Source organism: Gouania willdenowi, chromosome 6 (genome assembly GCF_900634775.1).
Source record: "Gouania willdenowi chromosome 6, fGouWil2.1, whole genome shotgun sequence".
Taxonomy (NCBI): Eukaryota; Metazoa; Chordata; class Actinopteri; order Blenniiformes; family Gobiesocidae; genus Gouania; species Gouania willdenowi.
The window spans coordinates 47,764,323-47,788,482 of NC_041049.1; the positions used below are offsets into that span (position 1 = coordinate 47,764,323).

General features: G+C 37.5%; 1 protein-coding gene across 3 annotated transcripts; it reads right to left on the reverse strand.

Annotated features, from left to right (window-relative positions):
• Window positions 1-1,872: 1,872 nt before the first annotated feature.
• On the reverse strand, window positions 1,873-23,846 carry phrf1 (PHD and ring finger domains 1). Of its 3 annotated transcripts, XR_003674322.1 has the most exons (20): window positions 23,536-23,846; window positions 21,659-21,805; window positions 21,459-21,557; window positions 18,538-18,746; window positions 18,344-18,427; window positions 18,110-18,243; window positions 17,928-18,019; window positions 13,331-13,509; window positions 12,129-12,261; window positions 11,886-12,007; window positions 11,578-11,771; window positions 10,324-10,446; window positions 9,986-10,140; window positions 8,043-9,861; window positions 6,117-7,276; window positions 5,257-5,333; window positions 4,006-4,140; window positions 3,797-3,925; window positions 2,640-2,881; window positions 1,873-2,580 (listed from the first exon to the last, which is right to left on the reverse strand). XR_003674322.1 is itself a non-coding variant. In XM_028450688.1 (19 exons), exons 2-19 carry the CDS (start codon window positions 21,744-21,746, stop codon window positions 2,717-2,719), a joined length of 5,082 nt encoding a protein of 1,693 aa, XP_028306489.1. In that variant the 5' UTR covers window positions 21,747-21,805; window positions 23,536-23,846; the 3' UTR covers window positions 1,873-2,716. The 3 variants fall into 3 exon arrangements, 2 of the variants coding, with proteins under 2 accessions (XP_028306489.1, XP_028306487.1); XM_028450688.1 differs by having other exon boundaries at window positions 1,873-2,881; window positions 13,346-13,509; XM_028450686.1 differs by having other exon boundaries at window positions 1,873-2,881.
• Window positions 23,847-24,160: the final 314 nt, after the last annotated feature.

Here is a 24,160-nt window from a genome sequence, read left to right on the forward strand (position 1 = left end):
TATGTGCGAAACATTTGGGTTCAACATCTAGATATAGATTTAACATTTAGATTTAGATTTAACATTTAGATATAAGATTAAGCATTTAGATATGATATATAACATTTATATTTAGATTTAAATATATAGATTTAACATACAATATTTAGATTTTGATTCAAACATTTAGATTTAGATTAAACATTTAGATTTAACATTTTGATTTAGATTTAACAGTTAACGTTTAGATATAAGATTAAGCATTTAGATATGATATATAACCTTTAGATTTAGATTTAAATATATAGATTTAACATACAATATTTAGATTTCGATTTAACATTTAGATATAAGATTTAGCGTTTAGATATATGTAACATTTAGATTTAGATTAAACATTTATACTTAGATTTAACATTTATATATAACATTTAGATTTTGATTTAAAATTTAGATTTAAATTAAATATTTAGAAATAGATTTAACATTTAGATACAACATATACCATTTAGATTTAATGCTTTTTTTTTTTTACCTCTATACATGTGGTTGAATGTTGTGTTTAATGTAGGAAAATGTGCTAAATATGAGAAAAGTGAAATAAAAAATGAAAATGTGTTAGCTACAACTTTTATACTAAATTTTTACACTTGGCACCCCATAACCTGGTGCACCTCCAAATGCCTTTAAATTGTCTCTCAGACTAGTTCTGTTGGCTACACAATCATGGGGAAGACTGCTGACCTGACAGTTGTCCAAAAGACAACCATTGACACCTTGCACAAGGAGGGCAAGACACAAAAGGTCATACTAGGCAATGTGGGTAAAGTGCCTTGCCCAAGGACACAATGACTGATACCACTGGGGTGGCTGCCACCCCACTGTGGCACCTGGAATTCTCAGTGGTCTCCCATCCACCTACAAACCAGGCCCGCTTAGCTTCCGAGATCTAACGGAATCGGGCAATGACAGGCTGGTATGACCACATCATGGCCATAGTGTGTTTTTATGTTTGTGCATGCGCAGTCAGTTCCCCAAGATGAAAACCATTTACATAAAAATGGGGGGTATGTGTCAATGAAAATTGACACATACCCCCATCATTAATGTCCATATCTCAAAAAGCATTCATCCGATCAAACTAAAAATTCACAGTGCCTATTGAATAATCACAGAACAATTGTTAAATAATTCAGAAATTTTTGAGACCGAAGTGCTTGGGATGTCGTGAAATATTGTTGAAACGACATGGAATGAGCCTCAAATATCTTCTACTCTAAAACATAAGTGAAAATGATTGTTTTAAGTGTGAACTGAGGATGTATTATTGAATGCTAGAAAAAGCCGACGCACCCTTTTTATTTATCACATATTCTTTCTTATACAAACTGCTGGCCATTCTGTTTCTTTTTTTATCAATTCAATACAAAACAAACACATTTACAAACATTCAGGTCACACGAGCACCTTTTTTTTTCAATAATTTTGTTTCTGGATTATTCAAGCCTAATTTACGGCAATAGAAATATTTAATGAATCAATTAGCGCAAGGCCTAAACAAACAGTGAAGAACATCTGTAATATTTCAAAATAAAGGCATGTGCTCACTGCTATCAGAGCTTCATTAGCAAAAGACTTATAAAAAGGCTGTAGCAAAGTTTTCCAAAGTTCTGCAGGTTTTCAACCTCTCATTTCTCCAACACACCCCACCATAGGAATGGGATAATTATCAGATATTCTAGAGATCAAAACATTGCATGAATGATCAAGATTGGAAATCACAGGCCTGTAGATTTAAACTTAATACTGCCAAAAAAGATTAAATGCAAAAACAGAAAAAAGGAAATCATAGATGCACAATAAATCTGTCGTCCATTTTTTTTTCAAGTTGTATTTATGACAAAACATTTTATCCTTTAAAATGTTTTATTTAATTAAAACTCAAACAATCAGGAACTGTTTACTCAGATTTCCTAAAGCGCAAAACAAACACAGCCTTGTTCTCTAAAATGCCGCAGTGAACATTTCTGTAAGGGTTAGAGAAAAAACAACAAAGCCGTTTCCAGATTTGTGAGTTAAAGGAAATGTTCCTTAGTGAAACAACAAAGGTGCAACTTAAATGTTCACATCATTGACACAGATATTAGAAACGAGTGAACAAGACTTTCAAAACAAAACAAGTCAAAAGGCATCAACAAAGAAAAGGAACATACTGTTAGGTGTAGCAAATCTATATTTACAGGCCAGTCTAAAGTTATTCTATAACTACAGAAATAAAAATAAAAAATTGCATAATGGCATTTTTCTGTACTTTGACAAAATCCCATAATATGCTTCGTTGCCTATTTATTTACTCGTGGACATGGCTAAGTTTATCGCTAATAAATACCCTTTTCCTCCCGAAACAAACCCATGAAAAAACAGAAAAAATAAAAGCCAGCCTACATCACATGACTTCATCCTGAGGATACGTCCAGAGAAAAAGACTTCCTATGAATTTTCTGAGCAGCACTTCACAATAAGTTTAGTTCGTGGCAGGCTGCTCATTCAGAAGACACCCACAGGTGGTAATCAAGTCATCAGTGAGAAAGGTTGAGGAGAAAAAGCAATGATGAAATGCTCTGTTATAGAAACGTGAGATCTTCATGAGTGATTTTTAAGTGTTTCTATAGTGAGGAGATGTAATGAAAAGATGGGAAAGGTTTGTGACGGCGTGTCCTCCTGGGTTTCTGCTGTTTCATGGACTGTCGGAGATAATCATGGCGTCACACTGGACCTCCACTGGCTTTTCTGATTCCTCCTCTTTTTTCGGTTTTCTTGCGTGCTTGTATTTGTCCACATACGCCTTAACCAGATTTCCCACTTTGATGGGGTTGATTTCCCCACTTTTGCTGTGACACACCTAGAAGAAGAAAAAAAACTATTTCAATAAAACTGATGACCCTAAATCAGTGGTTCCCAAACTTTTTTGGGTCGTGACCCCATTTTTATATTGCAAAGTTATGGTGACCCCAGAGACATTTATTTAATATTTTTATTCTGAATTTTATTTTAATTACATTTATATTTGAGAAAGTGAAAGTTCAGAATATTTTTGATTTAGATTGTGTGCGGTAAATAATAATAATAATTTTGATCATTAACTTTTTACAGAGTGATAGTTTTTATAGGAGGGGGTGGGGCTAACTGTGATGGTTTCTCAGCCAAAGGCAACATTTTATTGAAATAGGCGGGTTTCAACCCATAGAGGGTAGTCACTCTTACATTTATACAACAATATCAAAATATTTTGACCAAAATGTCAAAAATCAATCAACAACATTACTTTATACCCAAATACATTTGTTTTCAGCAGATTTTGGGGTTTAATTATTTATTAAAATCTTGTAAGTCAGTGGTTTCCATCCAACCTTTTTTGGATCTGGACCCTATTTTGATACCACAAATCTGGCGACCACAATGACTTTTTATTTGCTATAATACATTTTTAGATGACGTTTGTTATACTCAGGAACAAACACAGTAGAAGTCAGGATTAGTGCACAAAGATGCTCAGATATTATCATACTGTGTTATATAATATGTATTTACTTTCTATTTCCTCTTTTCTTTTTACTGCATTTTATTGAAATAGATTTATCATTGAGATACTGATAGTGTAGAATACAGTTGTTTTAGATTGTGTGTTTTTATAATTTGAAAAAAAATTATAATCAAAATAATTCTAAAATATATATATATTTTTTTAAATCAATTAAAAGACATATTACAGGTGACCCCATTTAAATTTCAGGCGACCCCAAAGTCATCAACCTACCTTCTGGACAGCTTTGCGTAGAATCTCTTTGTATTCCTCTTTGTTGATTTCCCTCCCCTGGTAGTACGGTTTGATAGCTAGCTTCACCTCCTCTACAGCTCGCTCCTGCATGTGCAACTTCTTCAAATACTGTTGGCATCACAGGGGTCAAGATGTAAATGTTCAGATCAACAAATAAATGAAAAAATAATGTATGAATCCGTCCTCACCTTGTCCTTCCTGGAGCCGTCTCCTTCTGCAGGTTCCCCTGGTCCAGCAGCTGAAAGCTCCTCAGACTGAAGACTGTCAGGAAGTGAGCCATCACCAGCCTTTTTGTTCTGGTCCACAGGAGTGCTAGAGGGGTCCTTGGAATGTAGGAATATAATTAATAATCTAGTACCATACTATTCAAGCCCTTACAGTCACAGTGGATGTTGTTGATAGTTAAAGGTAGCAGGTGTAATTTTATAGTCGTTTATTTTTAATAAAAATAAAACATCTTCAGTAGTAGGGAATACTTAATCTTAAAGTGCACAATCAGACTGACAAAAGAGATATTTAGTAGTGAATGAGTGGTACACAAGGTACATTTAATTAAGCCAACTAAAATCTAATGGTTCACTAATTATTTTTAAGAATTATTTAGATGTGACTTCAGCTACAGCAAGAAATTGCATGTTGCATAAATATGAGATGATAAGATCTGGACAATACATTTCCCACACTGCAAGTCAAAATAAACACTGTAAGCTAATGCTATCAGGGTTAGCTTACAATCAAACAGTGTGCTGGAAACAAAACTTTACTTTCGTTTACTCAGAAAATGCTGCAGTATCAGTTTTAGTTTCGATCACATGATGTATAACCATGAAATAAAGCCCACATTTCTAAAAAGAATACCCCCTTCAGGTTATTAACTTTATTGCAGCATAAAAACCTCAAAACAGGGCCTCAAAATAGAGAAAAAAACATTTGAATTTAAAGATTGTCGTGAGACAAGTAAGTTTTACCCTACTGATGAAGTGTTGCAATAGTAATCCTGCAAAAGACTTGAAGTGGTGAAAGTACAAACGTTATTCATATTTTAAATATTTTAACACGAAATATAAAAAAATAGTATTAAAGCATGAAAATAAATGTAATGCATTATTGACCTATCCAAGTATGTAATAAATTCATCTCAAATATTACACATTGCAACTCCTTTTTTTCCCAGAAAATCTTCCATATTTTGTGACTTTCCTATAACAAAAACAAAAAAAACAATAAAAGGGGTTCTTATGACAAAAGTGCAGAAAAACATACAAAAGTAAAACAATCTATACATCTATGGTTAGATCTGAAGCTGAAGTGTTGAAAGTAAAAACTATATATTAATATTTACATACTATAACATCTAATTTTAAGGTGCCTCAAGGGTTAAAAAGTTACCATTTGAGACCAAGAAGCTTGTAAAATTACACCTGCATGGCTCTTCCTACCTGGTTTGATGTCTGGATTGCTAAAGATGGTCTACGGATTCCTTCCTGCTTCAGCTTCATCTTGTACAAGGCCACCTCTGTGCAGAAAGTGTAAGGTTCAGTTAGTACTGTGCGCTATGGAAAATATGTTATATCACAATACAAGTCGCTTTATATCCTAATAACAATATATATTCCAATATAGTATTTCTTCCTTAAAAGGAATGGAAAACTGCTATTCATTATACATAATAATGGTTTCTCTGAATAAATTGGTAACATGACCTTTTCCTATTTCTCAGTACCTTAAGGATTTCGTGAACAATTTCTGCGATTGTTGCGGCCTAAAACGCCTGATTTTGCAGCAGCGTTTTTTCCAAATATTGTTTCAAAAGCTGTGACAACGGCTACTTAATTATTATAATAAGGCTCATTTTCTATAACTTTGCATAGACTAGACAATTTCCAAAATAAATACCCAATGGCTTTTTTATTTTTAAAGGTCTAATGCAGACAATATTACAAAGAGTATCAGTGTTTGCGTTAGTTTAAAAAAATAAATAATAATAATGATATCCCAAAATAAATGGTACTTCTTTAAGAATCCTCTCAATGAAAGAATCTGTGACTTTTGCTACATATACTGGTGTTGTGATTTGTAAATGTGTATGTGGAAATGCCACCAGGGAGATATAAACAATAGAGGGTGAAATCGTACGGTAGACATTTTCATATCGCACTACTATATATATTGTTATATCGCATAGCATTATGTTCAGTCATAACATCTTAAAGGATAAAGTACGGTGAAGGAAAGTTAGGGTTTGCGAAGCATTTCTTTAGAGATTCAGCCACTAAATGAGCTGATTTTAAACACTCACTGCTAGCAGATTTCTCTGGCTGGGGCCCTTCTGGCTCTTGTATATTCCAGGTGACGCGCTTCACTTGAGTCTTGGTCTTTGCTCCTGTTGACACTGATAACAGCCGTTCCTCTTTCTTCTCCTCCTCCACAACTTCTTTCACCTGTTTACCAGCTGGAGCTCCATCCTCCGTCTGCTCAGACTTCACATTGGCCAGGTTGTCGACTTCCATGTCGACATCGAGGTCATCGTCGTAATCAGAAGTTTGCTGTTTTTCTTGTTTTACCTCAAAGGGGAACTCCTCTTCATCTTGCTGTTCGATAAATCTCACTGAGACCTGCAGAGGCTCTGCAACCGTTTTTACAGAAATGGAAGAGATCGGGGGGGATTGGCATAACTCTTTGATATCTGGCTCAGATTTATCCAAGTTTAAGTCACAACTCTCACTCTTAATGGTAGGGAATACTTCAGGGTCTATTGTATCTTTTATTGTTGAAGGAGGCATATCCAATGGCTCTTTTTTCAATGATTGAACGTTTGGAGATTCTTCAAACATGTCAAAAACCGTTTGTTTTTCCTTCTTAATCTCTTTCCTGGGTTTTCTGTCCTTATTCATGTCAACGGTTGAGGCTTTACTTGTTGTTTCAGGGTTTTGTTCTTCTAATTTGATACCAGATTTGGAAGCAGAGGACCGAGGTTCCCGTTGACTTACTTTAGAGACTTTCTCCTCTTTAATGGAGCTGACTGGAGGAATAACTTTCTCTTTCCTCTTTTCCTGAAAATGCTTCACATCTTTGGAAGATGAAACAGAACGCTCAGATGTCTTATGAGTCACATTCGAGGAGCCCTCATCTTTCCTTCGCTCTCTTGAGTTGGATCTTGATCTGTGTCTCCTTTTGTCTCTAGATCGAGACGCGCCATTGTCCCTGGCTGTAGAGTGTGGAGTTCTTGTGTGATCTTTCCTCCTTTCTCTCGACCTGGATCGCGATTTGGAGCGAGATAGTCCACGCTTGCGATCCTTTGATCTGGATTTGCTTCTGGAACGGGAACGGGATTTGGAGCGAGGACGACCCCGTCTCTTTTCTTTTGTATGTCTCTCTTTTCCATCTTCTCCCTCCCTGCTTTTGTGCCTATATTCGTTTCTTTTCAGGCGCTCTCTGCTGCTGGAGCTCGAAGCTGACCTAAAATGTTCACAATGGCAGAAAAAATGTACAAATTCATTAAGAAATGGTTCTTTCATGAAGGCCAGAGGTGGGACAAGTCAAGGCCTTTCAAGTCCAAGTCAAGTCAAAAGTTCTCAACTTGAAATTACAAGTCTTAACAAGTAATGCATACAGTTCATTTAACTGATATAAACAATTATTACTTGAACGGAGTAAATGTTTGTCAAATAAAAGTGATATAATCTAACATACCGGTAATGCTTTAAAAATCAATCAATCCAGCATCATTTTATACTTAAACAATTCCACAGTTCTTCTGTTAACCAAAGAAACAATAATCATACTGGGAAGTAGAACGATGTAAAATTAATAATCACAGTATAATCTATAAATCTAATCACTCTTGGAATAATTTTCTCTGCTAGCACACATGTCTCAGCCTAGATTGTTTTCAGCTGCTTCCTGATTGGCTGCCAGTTTGTTTAAAGGTGGAGCTGTGAATCATAGTCCAGTTTGCCTTCGGATGGCAGAGTTTCGTCTAGCAGGGATTTGATCAGACTTACTGCTCATTAATAATGATTACATTGTATTAAATCTTTTTTTCATGGAAGGGTAGGAAGTAAAATATCCCAGAGTCAATAGGCTCAAGTCCTTGTTTTCAAGTCTGTCTAGTTGCAAGTCCTTTGTGACTTAAGTCTGATAAAGGTCAATGCTTTAATTTAAGCTTTCACAGAAAATGCAACATATTTACATTTCTATCAATTTTCATATTCCCAATACCAACCTTGATCGACTTCTCCTCGACTTGTCTTTAGATCTGGAACGGGATTGTCGTCTCTTTTGGCGAGTCCGTTCTGGAGAGTTTGGCTGCGAGCTGTCTGAGGAACGAACCCTTCTTCGCTTTTGAGATGATGAACTCTGTGTTTCCTTTTCCCTCAGCTTGTCTCCTCGACCCGTAGCACAATGATCCCCCCTCCTCCCCAATTCGGATTCAGAGCTGCTGGAATAATGCTTATTTGAAGGTTTTGAGGTTTTCCTGTTCTGCGCTGCATCTTTTTGTGGGGACTTTAAATTGTGAGTTACGTCTGGCTTTGTTTCCTCTTTTGGTTTGTTCTTGGCTGTTATAGAGGTGGATGGTCTGGAAACCTCTTCCTTAGACACTGATTTGGAACACTTTTCCATCATCTCCGTTTTAATCTCATGCTGCGTTGTTTGATCCAGCCTGTGATCAGCTAATACCGTTGACTCTGCTCTCTCTGTATTCAGTCGTGTGTTAGCACTGTTGTTCGACTCTTCTGCTTCGTCTAATTGTTCCTTTTTAACTTTGACATCAAATACCATCGCTTGTTTCTCAGACTTTGGCTCAAAAATTGTTGATTCTTTTTTATTCTTGATGTTGTCCTGTGAGCATCGAACTTCCAACGGTTTTGCTCTCACAGCTTTACTTGGTTCCTCTTGGGACACCGTTACTTCTTCTGTTTCAGTTCGTAATTGGACAAGGCTTCGACTACTCTGTACTACAGCCTTTTTATCTTTTGAATCATAAGCCTTCTCCTCTTGTTTAATATCATGAGAGTTTATGCCATCAATTTCTTCATCTGAGCTATTCGAGTCTGATGCCGTAGGATTGAACGGGTCGTAGATATTGTCTTGTTCTTTACCACCTGATGTACGAGACGCCAGCAGCAATTGTTTGTCTCTGTGCAACTGTCTATTCTTCACTTCTTCTTCCTTTGCTTTAAAGCGATCACGCGGTGCATTTCCTCCACCAGCAACGAGGGACGGCGTGACGTTTAGTCGCCGCGCCTGCCACGAGTTGCCACTGGAGTTGATGCGGAAGCTCACTGAGGCTGAGGAAGATGACGATGATGAGGATGCAGCATGCCGAGACTGGCTGGCCTGAGAACTTGTGGAAGAGGAAAATGAGTTCGAGAAGGATGACAATGATGATGAAGACGATGAATTTGCTCTGTTGGGTCTCTCTCTCTGAGAGTGACCACCAGTCTGGCTTTTTGGCTGGTCCACACTTTGCTGCCTTCCTTTGTCTCCAGAGAGGCTGTTGATGCTGCTTTCAGGCATGGCCGACCGACCACCAGCAGAAACAGAGTTACTGCTATCTGATCTGCTGTGACTCCCTCGACTGAAGGCTTCAGATATCAAACTACTGTTCTCCCGCTTTATTTTTGGTATTTTAGGAAGACAGGAGACATCCTCCCACATGGGCTTTAGAGGTGCCTTCTTATTCTGAGCCTGGGATGAAGCCGTAGTTTTACTCTTGGTGCTGCTGACCTCTGGCATGGGGAGGGAAGCCCTGTTTGTTTGCTGGTGATTAGAAGATGGAGTATGTCTCTGTCCGTTTGGAAAATCTTTGTGGGGATTCTGTTGAGGTTGATTAGAAGAGAATGGCGAGCTGGATGATAAACCAGATGAACTATGGGTCCAAGGTCTATTAATAGAAGAGTTTGACGGCCTTATATCATTGTTGTGGGCGAGAAATGAAGAACTCTCAGGGAGGTTGGGCGATAATCCTGAACTGATGGGGTTGCTCTCTTCTCCTGAGCTTCTGTTTTTGCTGCTACTTGGTGCTAATGCTGAATGGATCACTGTCAAAATATAAAGTGCAAAAGCCTTGCATTATTAAGAATCTAAATTGGTACAATAATTTTAGATATAGAAGTAAATAACGTAACAGAGTATTTAACAAAATGAAGTGATGAACATCCTCACCTGGCTTTGCTGATTTCAGTGTGCCGTCACGGTTAATGACAACATCAGAGCTGTCCATTAACAGCATGCTTTGTCCTGTCAGGATGCTGCCCAGCAGGTCAGGCACAGGGGCTACTTCAACAACACTCTCTGCAGGGCCGACATCCACATGCCTCCTGTAGTGGTAGAAGAAAAGCTTTGAGAAGGTCTGAAACTTTTTGGTGCTTTTGAATTCTTATTTCCGTTTTTTAATGAAATAACACTTATAAATCTGCTGCACCTGTGAAAGTTGATTACATGATAAGATTATTTTTCAAACCAGACTTTAAAGTCAGCCTTACAAGTTACTATAAAATTACCTTGATAGGCCGGTAGTGAAAGGCCGAGCTACAGGCTGGTGAGAGCGCAGGGCAGAGTGAGAAATTCCTCGTCTCTTGGCCTCCAACAACGATGGTATCCGGGCTTGTTGTTCAATCTCCTCGCTGAACAAAAGAATAATAGGAAATGTATCAGCATTAGTTACGCCAACGTCTTTCAACCTTGGGGTCACCAGGAATTAAAATTGGGTCACCTGAAAAGTCTTTTTTTAAATTATTGTTAAATTATTATTATTATTATGATTATTATTGTTCTTTACCACACATAATCTCAAACAGAAGTGTTCTAAGCTTTAGTTTTCTCAATTATGAATTTAGTTTAAATAAAAAGCAGTATAAAAATATCTGAGCAGAAGCATCTTGACACTTGGTGCACTAATCCTGGCTACTCTTGCTATACAACACAGTATAGCAAAGAAAAACTAATTAAAAAATAATAATAATAATTAAAGCCGCAAGCGGCATCGTAGGGTCCAAGGGAGTGGTCGGGGTTGGTAACCCATGTGTTATTTTTACATTGATTCTTGTTTAAGGCTGGACAGTCATCATGTGAATGAAATATGAGGCTTTTCAAACGTTGTATATGAGAGTTATAGCGGTTTTTCTATTATGATGTGCAAAATGGCGCCAGTCAAAAAAAACCAGTATGAAAGGGAAAACCAGTTGAAAATGACTCTCAGTGAATTTCATGCAAATCCATGGAAAAATAGCCATGATACAGCATTTAGAATGTGATGGCGAAGGATTTTCTGGTGACATTATAGGCCCCTCCCACTGATCTGAGAACTCAAGGTATGTTGGGTAATTTCAACATTGAGTCTTATTTAGGAATTTACAGTCAACATGTGTATCAAATATGAAGGAATTTGAACTTTGCATTTGAGAGTTACATTGAAACGCCATTAACCCAAGATGGCCGACTTCCTGTTTGGTTTTGGGCGCGGTCATAATGTAACTTTTTGCTCATCTTGGAGTCAAAAATACATGTAAATTTGATGAAAATCCATTGAAAAATAGCCAAGATACAGCATTTAGAATGTGAAGGCGAAGGACTTTCCAGTGACATTATAGGCCCCTCCCACTGATCACAGAATGTTTTTTCTTCATCAGCAACCTGCTCGTATCTTATATGATTCATCCAACACTATTTTGAAGTGGCTATTTTGACGAGCAAACCGTGGCGACCCTGAGTGCATTAATCAGCAGGTGAAGGAAGTAAATGAAAGTGTTTCTTACCGATCGCTCAAAGGATCAAGGTCATATGGATCTCCATAGATGGAAAGAGATGCGGCTCCTATGTCTGCACGCATGTTGCTCAGAGTGTTTTCGGAGGGCCGGTACACTGTTGGAAGGGAGGAACTCTTCTTGTCCTTTACAATACCGAGATTGTTGGCGATACGACTTCGAGGAGTGAGAACTTTTGTCAACACCTAGAGCAGAGGCAAAGGTAAAGGTAAAGTTGGAACGACGCATGAAGTGACTATGGAAAAAGTAACTTTGCACTCAAAATCAGTTTAAATCAGAGTTAATTATTGAATACGTACCATCTTTCTTTTGGACTTTGTCCTTCTTCTTCGTTTTCTCCTCCTGACCCCTGAAACACCTGCTTTTTTATACACACCTTGAGCAGAACTAGTCTTTTTACTTCTCACCCTTCTTCGCTTTCCTGTTAATTCAAAACAGGGTGTCAACCATTCACAAGATCTTTGGGCATGAGCTTAATGTGAACTTAAATATACACATATCTAAACATAAACTCAAACACTTTTTTGTGTGTCATCAATTACCAGACTTGCGTCTGTGAACCGTTGGAACCCGGGGGGTCAAATCCCGAACGTAGACGGCTGTGTTTAGCCCGGCAACCACGGCATTGATTGTTTCATCCAACCAACTGGACTGTATAAGATATGTAGGTGCCAACTATACAGAGGAAGAAAAAATATATATGTTTGTTCACTGTGTCTTTCCTAAACAGATTGTGAGAAGAAAACATTTGAAAAAACTAAAATCACCACAAGTGAGCATTGTTTCCAAAAAACATTTGTCTCTGATTAAATGTCACACACACAAAAATGTATTATTCATAACATCAGTCAGAAGTCAGGATTGTGGTCAATTACATTTTTTAATTACAATCACATCTTTAATTATCCATGTTCAATTACAACTCATTTTACGATAACGGTGACCAGCATTTTTTCCAATTACAATAAAAATTATAATTATTATTTTTCCCATGAAAGTCAATTACAATTATGTTCTTAATTACTAAAGTTAAAGTACAATTAATCACAATTACTGAACCTTTAATAAAAAATACCCATAAACGTAACCTTCCTCTTGTGTTAGCTTTCTGTTAGCATCTCATGATAAACGGTCAGTTTGACCGATGTCTGAAATCAGCTGTAAAATACACTAAAAAATATAATCTATCACGCAATTTGTTTTTCATCTCTTGGTTACCGTGTTAGGCTTTGGTATTAACATTTTTTGTGTGGGCGTCTGAGCATTCTTTCTGTCAGTATACTCTTCAATTTCAATTTTCTTTTAAATAATGAAATGATTCTCAAGAGAAGTGATGGAAAGTGGGAAAAGTTTATATTAAACTTATTTTAATAATTGTTGAGTACGTATGTGTAAGCCATAGAACTGTAACACGGTTCCACAGGTTTGTGTTTAAATTATAAATATCTGTCTTTTAGAAATTCCATGCCAATTACAATTAAATTACAATTACTACAGCAACAGATTTCTCCAATTACAATTACTGTTAGGATTACGTCTTAATAGTAATTATCAATTATGCAATTACAATAATAATTGACCCCAACCCAGTCAGAAGTTGTCATGCATTGTTTAACACACATAGTGTTAATATCAAGAATATCACACAAGTCAAAGCAGGAGAATAAAACTCCTGAAAAAAAGCCAGCTTTGTGGAGGTTAGTCTTAAAAAGCCAGAACAGAAGCATCACGCCTCATGCCAAACCTGCGAGCTGCGTGCCTGTGTGATGCGGTTTCTGTTGACGCTGGCTCGAACTCTCTCGCTCTGCTGCGTACGAGCGATGGCTCTGGTGGGACCCGCAGTACGAGGGTGGGACTGGCTGGTGGCGGGACGAGCAGTGGAGGGAACACTCTGCACGTCACCCAATTCCTCATCTGGATTTCCTAAGGCCAAGAGATGAAAACATGGAACTAAGCATCAGCCTGAGCCGATGACCGAAACAGACTGCCGATTTTCTTGAGACGATACTTTTGCTCCCTCAATTTGCATCATAAAAATTACACTATGATGATGATAAATGGTACAAGTCTCATTTTTTTTTTAAAAAAGGGAACATTTATTGAAATTAACAAAGGTGAGGTAGAACGACACCAAGTACTAAATATTTAACAAATAATAAAAACAGGGGATGTAGAACAAGAGCAAGTAAAAAATAGAGTGAGACATCTCATGAAATAATATGAAAGAGAACTGTTTGTCTTTGTCCTGAAAATAGCTTTGACAAAAGTTGGCCTGACTGAAGATATATTTTATTAACAGGATTATTGAGTAGAAATAATAGAATTATAGTATTAAACACAAAGAGAAACCATGAATAATAGTCCATTCCAACACAACCCCTGAACATAAAATAGCAGAGGAAAATAACGTGATGTCAGATGCGCATTAAGCAACAAACTGTTGAAGTTTCTGTTCTAAATGACATCAACATTAACAAGAATAAATATTCAAACAAGTGATAAACTGCTTCTCAAAGTTAAAAAACTTCTCAGCGTAGCACTGAGAGAAGCAGTGAGAGAGGGAAAGAAACACGCGCACCCATACAACAAGGCTACAACAACAAGTACAAAACTGGTTATTGCAGTGATTCTAGGGCTGGACCAAAAAAGCAATACTGTACACAATGTAAATCTCGATAATTTTATTTTACAAATAAAGTCTGACCAAAAAGCCAATTCTAAGTTAAATATGATGGTCCAAATGCCACACAGGCACATTTACTAACAAACAGCAGCACTACAGTATATGTGCCACTATGGTGTTTCTCGATTAAGGGACAGCATGTGTGAGTAAGTTCTGTAGTGTGGCTTGTTTAAGGGAAGGTCTGGGTTAGAACACACCCGGAAATCCATCAAACTGTGTTTAGGCTATAACTATATCGCCATAGGCAATGCTGAAATTTTTTATATCCCCAAAATAGAAAACTTGACATCTTAAATCTCAATGATATATCTCCCAGCTCTAAGTGGTTCCCAGCCTTTTTCAGGTCATGACCCCCTTTTGATGCCACAAATGTTTGGCGACCCCAGAGACTTTTTTTATTCTAGAGAATTAGCTTTTGATAATGTTTGTTATTGCCAAGATTAGCGTAGAAAGTGACAAGATGTGCCAGCTCAGATAGTTCTTATACTGCATTTTGTTTTACTAGATCTATATTTGAGAAAGTGAAAGTATAGATAATAGTTGTTTAAGATTGTGTGAAGTGTTAAAAGTGGAAAAATAACAATAATTAAAACACATATATATATAGATATAGAAAATCATCAATTACTAGACTTTTCAGGCCACCACATTTGAATTCTAGGCGACTCCACGTGGGGTTTTAAAAAAATTCTGAGACAATTTTTGTCATAAAATGGTGTGGAACAATCATAGGTAGATGTTTTGTCATAGTAACATTTACATGAATTAACATTTACATGAATAAACATTTACGGTACATGGAGGGTAATAGAACATAGTTTGTTCATCAGAATATTGCCCAAAGCTTCACGCTTACTCTGCTGGCTCCCTACATCCTCAAGCTGAGTTTTTGACATTTTGGTGAGGTGTAAGGTCTAAAACTGTCATCATGTCCATACAGAATTTTAGAATTCTTCAAACTATAGCTACTAGGGATGTAACGATTCACTCAACTCCCGATACGATTCGATTCACGATACTGGGTTCATGATACGATTCTCTCACGATTTATTTTACAAAATGGGACTGTAGACAAATTTTTTTTTTAGAAAATATGGTACTATTTTCCTTTTATTTTTCATTGTCAAAAGAATTCCTTGATAAACAATTCAAAACAATGCAATTTAACTAAAAATAAATCTTGAATGAAATAAATAAAGGAATAATACAAATGAAAATGAAGCCTATCAATTTAAATTCTGGTTCTAAAATAAACAATGCATAACTGCATAATAGTTATTTTTCTTTTAAAAGTGCAACTGAAAATGTATTTTGTGCCTTAACAATTGGACTTTAAAAAAAAAAAAAACCCGTGATTACACTGATTTACGTCATATTTGTTTGGACCAGCAGAGGGTGCTGGTAACACAGTGGTCAGTTGGCATGCAGATATCTTGCAGTGAAGAAGAGAAGCTATGCTAGCAGACAGAATAATAGAAAAACGTGACTTTTACAGATATTCAAGTAATATTACAGATATTCTTTCGGTGCTTAAGGGGTAATGAATCATTTATTAACATATTTAAGAATAGAAGGCGGCCAGAAAGAAACTATTAGCAGACTCCGCCCGCCACCTACACTTGTGGATATTCAACTAAACTCCCTAATATTTGCTGAGGATCAAAGTTTTTTCATGGTTATATCATGAAGTGGCCTAAAGCTGCAGACAGGAGAGAGTGGCAAACAGTTATAGGATGCAAACTCAGGCTTGATCACCCTGTAGCTGGCCACCTTTGATGAGGGTGTCTAATGTTAAAAAGGCCGAAACACCCCCTGATTCAAAGGAACATTACTGATCCTTCCCATATCGGAGACACAGCTCCTACGCCTCTCTCAAATGGGAAACCTCATGTTACTACCATCTTTTGGCACAAAAGACAGTTTAACATCACACCCCGTGTTTAATAATTCTAGGATGGCAGTCATTTTTAGTCGTAAATTGTTAAAAGAACTCTCCATTTTTTCAGACTCCTGCTATTTTCCTCAAATTATTCCACAAAATGTCTCTAAATTGAACAAAAATTCATAAAAACATATTTCTACGTAGAACTGCAAAGTAGGGTACATTATTGATAAAAATGCTCATTTTCCCTGTTTAAAATCTGCAGCCCATTTAAAACCAAACTGCTCTGTATTTGGCCCCTAAACTAAAAATGGTTTTACACCCCTGTTCTAACACATCTAGATTTAGACCATGTACATAATCAGAGTTATTCCCTTACCCCAGTGTTTTTCAACCTTTTTTGAGCCAAGGCACATTTTTTTCATTGAAAAAATCACGAGGCACACCACCAGCCAAACATGTTAAAAAATGATACTCTGTAGCCTATATTAACAATATAGCCATTCTCATCAAAGTGTCTTGAATAGGAATCAAATAAACACAAAGAATAAAGGACTTTATCATCATTTTTATTTCTTCTTTCAAATAAAAAGTGCACTTATCATGTCCACTTCAAAAATACAGCTTGAACATAACAAATGAAACAACAATGTGGTCTTAAAGGGACTGAAGCGATGCGATTACATTAAAAATCAATGTAAATGACGCAACGTCAATTTATCCCCCCCTCAGCGACGCGACTTGCATGATCAAAGTTGAAAAATTTTAACTTTTTAAGCGACGTGAAGCGATATCTCCCGTCCTCCACTGTCTGTAGAGCGGAGGCAGCAGCCCCTCCCTCCCGCTCCCGCTTCAGTGCTGACGGCTGCAGCGGAGGCTGTTCTACTTCCTCAAAGTATCAGGTTCAAAATGAAAGCGGTAAATTTCTTTAAAACCACAGTAACTACTGATCAAACACATTCTGAGTGAAGTCATCCTTTAATATCTCCGTTAAGTTGATCATTTAACCGTAGAAGCGGAGCAAGAAGGAAAAAAAAAGACGTCATCAACACTCTCTCTCTCTCTGTCTCTACCCTGTTACCGGGGCCACACACACACACACACACACACACACACACACACACACACACACACACACACACACACACACACACACACACACACACACACACACACACACACACACACACACACACACACACACACACACACACACACACACACACACACACACACACACACACACACACACACACACACAGTTCCCTAGTGATCGCGTCGCTGGAGCGATGAAATGATGGACTGACAAAAAAGCACCACTATGTGCAAACTACCGATCAGGGACGATTTAAGGCAACGGCATCGCTTCCGTCGCGTTCGGTGTGCACGCACCTTTATTCACTACTGCAGCACGGACACTCGACAATGGTATATTATTTGCAGATAATAATTAATATGTTTTCAAATTTTTTTTTTAGACCAATTAGGTGAAATTGGATAATTTCCCACGGCACACCTGACGATCTCTCGCGGCACACTAGTGTGCCGCGGCACAGTGGTTGAAAAACACTGCCTTACCCAACAGTGATCTTAACAATATGATTGTTCTTTCTTAGCACTCGTTATATTTTGTTTTACTTGATCTGCAGCAGTCGTCAGAGCGATTAAAAAATAACTAAAAGCAGCGAGCACATCCCAGCGATAAAGAAATGCTTAAAATTGGTTTGTTGGAACTTTAGCTTCATCATTAGAAACCTAACATGGCCTGAATCTTACTTGACTGGCGGTTGTTGGCTTCACATTCGGGGCAGAACCATTCTTCAACTGGAACAGAGTCAAGAGGTGGTAAGAGACACTCCATATGGTACCTTGGAAAGAAAAGGACGAGGTGAGTTTTAAACAATCCAAATATGACAGACTACCCAAAGCATATTTAAAGTAAAATAACATAGTCTCACCCTGCATCACAGCCATCACACAGCAAGAGACGGTCTTCACGGTCACTGCCTCCACAAACCTCACAGTTTGTCTGGTCCAGTTCCAGATCTACTACTTCCTCCTGGCCCTCCTTTACAGGCTTTTGCACTGTTATCTAAATTATAATTTTTTTAAATGTAAGCATTAATCTCTAATTACAGCACACCACAAATGTTGACCTTAGTTCTGCGACTTAACATCCAAAAATTACTTACTACTTTTTTTAATTTCCCACCGAAACATCTCCTCAGGTATATATTGTTAAAGGTACTGCGGTCAACAGGACATGAGTTGGAATTCTGAATGTTAAAGAACAGAAGCATTGGTAGAGAGCAGATAATCTATTAACAAACTCTCCTAAAACTTATACAGACTGTGTAAATAACAAAAGAGATGAAAGCGGACCCACCTTGGCCCATTCGAGGATGCAGTCGAAGCAGAAGTAGTGTTCACAGTTCTCTGGTGTTGCGACTGGTTGGCTGGTGAAAGAGTTTAAACAGATGGGACACTTTTCTGCATCTTCATCTGAGCTCATTTCGCCAAAAACTGCACAAGGTCCACCAGGAGCTCCACCCTCCACCCTAATATCTTCTCCTTCTTCTTCTTCCTCCTCCTCATCTAAGAAAAATACAAATTAAATGCCTGAATGCAGAACAAATCTGTTTCATTTGATTGTATTGTGTAATATTTTTCATTACTATATTTCATTATTTCTGCTACTGAACAGCACAAATAGTCCAGTTTTTTTTTTTAAACCATTATTATTTTAATAATAATCCACACAGCACTTACATTACAAAATTAGGCAAACAAAAAAATAAAACAAAAACAACATACAAAAACAAACAGTGTCATATTGTCACAAAACAAACAAACCAGGTCAAACAAAGCACAATACACCCTAAGAGCAGACAAACACTGATACTAAACTATAAACAATAACAAAAACAACAGAGGGTTGGAAAGTGATATACAGTTGTGTGCGAAAGTCAGGGCACCCCTTTAAAAACAGCATATTTTATATATTTAAAAAGTTATATTCATATTTACTGTCTCTCTGGTATATGTGAAAAAAAGACAATATTGTCAGGAAACATTAATGCATTGTTACATTTTATTTTATAAATTGAACAAAATTACAAAAAGGAAAAACATAATTTTGGCATGTGCAAAAGTCGGGGCACCCTGAGAGTTTCAAAGTGTCAGATTCTTTTTACAAGCTCAGACCTCTACCAGCTCATTCGTCCTGAAGCATGTGTCAACAATTGTCATTAGGGAGTGCCAGCTGGTGCCAATTTGAGGGTTTCTTAAATACGGCGACTCCACAAACCTTGTACAAACACTCAGCAACCATGGGTTCCTCTAAGAAGCTGTGTAAGACAGAAAAAATGAAAGTAATTGATGCCCACAATGCCGGGGAGGGCTACAAGAAGATAGCAAAGCGTTTTCAGCTTGCAGTTTCCACAGTGCGAGGCATAATTAAGAGATGGCAGGTGAGGGGAACTGTGGAGGTTAAGAAGAGATCTGGAAGACCAAGGAAACTCTCGGAGAGAACAGCTCGTAGTCTGGTCAGAAAGGTAAACCAAAACCCACATTTGACTTCAAAAGACCTCCAGGAAGATTTAGCAGACTCAGGAGTGGTGGTGCACCCTTCCACTGTGCGCCGATACTTGCACAAACAAGACCTTCATGGAAGAGTCTGTAGAAAAAAACCTTATCTACGACCTCATCATAAAATACAACGTCAAAAATATGCAACAGAACATCTGTAGAAGCCTGATGACTTTTGGAAACAAGTGCTGTGGACTGATGAAGTTAAAATAGAACTCTTTGGCCACAATAAGCAAAGGTATGTTTGGAGAAAAAAAGGAGCAGCATTTCATGAAAAGAACACCTTGCCAACTGTTAAATATGGGGGTGGATCCATCATGCTTTGGGGTTGTGTTGCAGCCAGTGGGACAGGAAACATTGCTCGGGTGGAGGGAAGAATGGATTCAATTAAATACCAGCAAATTCTGGAGGCAAATATCACAGCATCTGTAAAAAAGCTAAAGCTGGAAAGAGGATGGCTTCTACAACAGGATAATGATCCTAAACATACCTCCAAATCCACCATGGACTACTTCAAGAAACGCAAGCTGAAGGTTTTGGAATGGCCTTCACAGTCTCCCGACTTAAACATTATCGAAAATCTGTGGGTAGATCTTAAAAGAGCTGTGCATGCAAGACGTCCTAGGAATATTGCAGAACTGGAAGCCTTTTGCAAGGAAGAATGGGGAAAAATCCCAAATAATAGAATCCAGAGACTTGTTGTTGGCTATAAGAAGCATTTACAAGCTGTGATATCTGCCAGAGGGGGTGTTACTAAGTACTGAAGGTACTGATGCTGTAGGGTGCCCCGACTTTTGCACATGCCAAAATTGTGTTTTTCATTTTTGTAATTTTGTTCAATTTATAAAATAAAATGTAACTATGCATTAATGTTTCCTGACAATATTGTCTTTTTTTCCCCATATACCAGAGAGACAGTAAATATGAATATAACTTTTTAAATATATAAAATATGCTGTTTTTAAAGGGGTGCCCTGACTTTCGCACACAACTGTACTTAAAAACCATCTCTGCTTAATATTCAAATTTAATTTAAAAATGACAATACAAATTGTCTAAATAGTCCAAATAATGATCATAATAGTTGATAAAAGAAATTAAGAATAATAACAATAACAACAACAGAGCAACATGTATTCATTTACCACTCTTAGGCTTTGATGAACCTTTCCTATCTCTCTCAATTATATCCTTTAGTATTATTATAATATCCTTCTCGAATGAACTGGTGTTTTAGGAAGTTCTTAAATCTGTTGATGTTAAAAGATTCATCTCTAGTCGCTTTGTGAATAAACATTTTTCCCAATAACAAAATCAAATTTATAATTCACGACTTTGTTTCTGTAACATCAGCCACCATCACAGACAAAAGGTGTAAATTCACATTTGAACACATTATATGAACTTCTTTCCAGAAAGCAGAAACAATATGATTGACAATACCAAAATACATGAACAGATGACTCTGATCTTTCAAAACAAAACCAACATTCAAAAAAAAAATTAATTGAAAGTATATTTCAAAAGACTCTACTGTTGTTTTATAAAATATACAATTAGTCCAGTTAATATCCTGAGTTATAATCGGATCAAAGATTTCACCTCCTGAATAAATATGCCATTAATAATAATAATAAGAGTATTAGCAGAAAATGACAAGCAGTTACCTTCAACATTATGAATTATTATTATGAAGTAATTACAACTAGGAACTCCTACCATCATCTTCCTCCTCCTCCTCTTCTCCATTTATGTGATCTTCCTCACCACTGTCTGATTCACCCTCCTCCGACCCTTCTTCCGACTCATCAGAGTCATCTGACAGGAGGACATTTTGTTAAATTAAGAACATGTTCTTGTAAAATTATTACAGAATTGTGATTTAATAAATACATTCATAATCTGTGGGAGTTTCCTACCTGAGATTGCCCAGACCACAGCTCTTTTTCTTTTGCTTTGAGTTCTACTGTGATTGATCAGCTCATCCTGGCTGTCGTCTTCATCCATGGCTGATCATCAGAGCAACAGGACAGCAAACTCTGGAACTCTTCTGTCTACAAATTGTTCTGCAAAAAGGACGGCACAGGAGAAGACATTTCCCTTAAAGATGCAATATGTAATTTTAGTTTTTTTTGGTCAAAAATCCATAATCATCTTATTGTATTATAATCCAAAGTGTTCTAAGTGGACAGTGAATCTACTCCTTCTCCTGGCCCTGTAAATGAACTTTAGAAATACAAGAGAGTGACGCTGGGCTTCAGCCAATCAGAGATCTTTCTACCAACAGGGCGATCCCATTAGCTCTTTTAAGCGTTACTATTAAGTTAACTGCTCGAACTGCTCGTCAAAAGTCAATGCGCATAATTGATCTGATTGTAGAAACAGTCCCATGCCTCTATGTTCCAGCTGAAATCTCGAATGGCACAGTAGTTACATGGCAAAGCAAGAGGAAAAAGGAAGACCGAGGTGGAGAAGCAACAGAATAAATGCACAACAGGCACTAACTCGGTATGCAGCGGACTGCGCGCAATCCGATTTCAATACTTGCGCGGTCTGCCCTGAGTCAGAAAGAGAGATAAAAGACAGAATAAATAGCTTATTAAAAATGACCTAAGGTGGAAAGAACAGACCCAATTTATTTGCAGTGTAGACGGAGTCTGTCTGCTCTGATCCGTTGGGCTCGGCTGCAGCTGCTTGTGTGAGAGGAGCAGCTCTGAGCTTTTTACTGTCCTCACAGCAGTGAGTGAGACATGCTCTTATGTCTCTAGTATATCGGAAAATGCTTATAACACAAGATAAAGTCCCTACATTTGTTTACTAGTCTCTATGGAGAAAACAGTCGCAAAGAGTTCCACAGATGTGCTGCTACACACAAGTGTTCCCAAAAAGACTGAGGAGTTTTTCAGGAGGGGAGGGGGGAGCACCTCACGATTCTACATATTGCAGCTTTAAGTGAACGATAGATTTCAGAACATCCAATGAGATCATTTTTAGTGAGAACTAAAATAAACTATAACTAACAACAATGCTCTTTGAATGTGCTAATACCTACAAGGCAAAAAAAATAATAATAATAATATTTTATTTACACTGTCTATGTGCAAACACCCCAAGTAAAGGGGGAAAAGAAAAAGAATCTGTTTGTTAAAGTAACTAATTTGTTACTGCTTAATCAAAACTTTTTACAATTAAAGTTAATCAATGGATGTCTGTGACATGTAGTTAGCATTTGATAAATAGCAGTTTGGATATGCTAACAGGGTGGTATGGGCAAAGATATGTGTATTCCCTGCAGTCTTCAGTAAAATCAGTTTAATAACAAGCAAGTCTAATGTTTGATGACAAAACCCGGCATGTGCTCTTTTAAACAATATATCGTAAGTAGGTATACTGTTTACCGCATGGTATCTCACCAATGGAACTATAGGTACAAGTGAAAATGCTACATTTGTAAACAAAGAGGACAAGTCGACATAAAAGTCATCTTTAGCAAGTTCTCACCCAACTAATAAGTGATAAACTAACATAGACATGTACAGAAATCCCACAATGTGACAACATGTTAAAATAAAACACAGAAGCTGCTCTTATTGCATAATTCCGACGTCTACTAGCACTAGCTGCGGCTTAGCATGTTAGCTAACCGCAGAGTAGCTAAAATTAGCTAACGACAATTGCATGCTAGTCTAAAGGTGCACAGAATCCTTGAGGGTGAACACATTTGCAAGATTCTCGCTGTCGGCTCCACGCCATGGCAACATCGCTCTATATAGTTTAATGTAGGGTTTACACCCACCTAGGTTGGAAATGTGACGGTGTGCGGATTGATTTGAAGTCTGCACCGTTCGATGAGTGACACCACCGGCTGCGAAAGACGGAAAAGACCGAGGCTGCGTCCGAATAGTCCCTCCTATCTCCTTTCCTATCCACTGTTCCTTTTCCCCCGGAAGTGTTTACGTGATGGCCGTGATAAAGAGTGTCCAAGTTCTCTGTGAGCTGAGGAAAAGAGGCTCAATGTTTCCTTTTTACCCCCTTTAGCCTATGAAACACTGATCCATCCTTAACCAAAGGAAACGAGAAACTGCTGACCCACAATTCCTTGCGGCGACAACATTTAAAGGGAAACTCACACCCGAGTGCTCACGTAGCCTCTTTTCCTTTAATTTATTTTCGAACGTTTGAATGTTTTTGATTATATCAGAGGCAAGTGTTATAAATGAGCTTTTAGTCATTTTTTGGAAATGTGTAGTTTCTCCTAACACATCTCCTTACCCCGTGACGTCATCCACGGGGTTATGAAAAAGTGGTTAGGAAAGGAGATAGGAGGGAATATATTACAGCCTCACTTCCTCTAGGTGACGTAATAATCTGACGGCCGCGAAGGTTAGTGACGTCTGCCGTGGTGAAAAACTACAAATTTC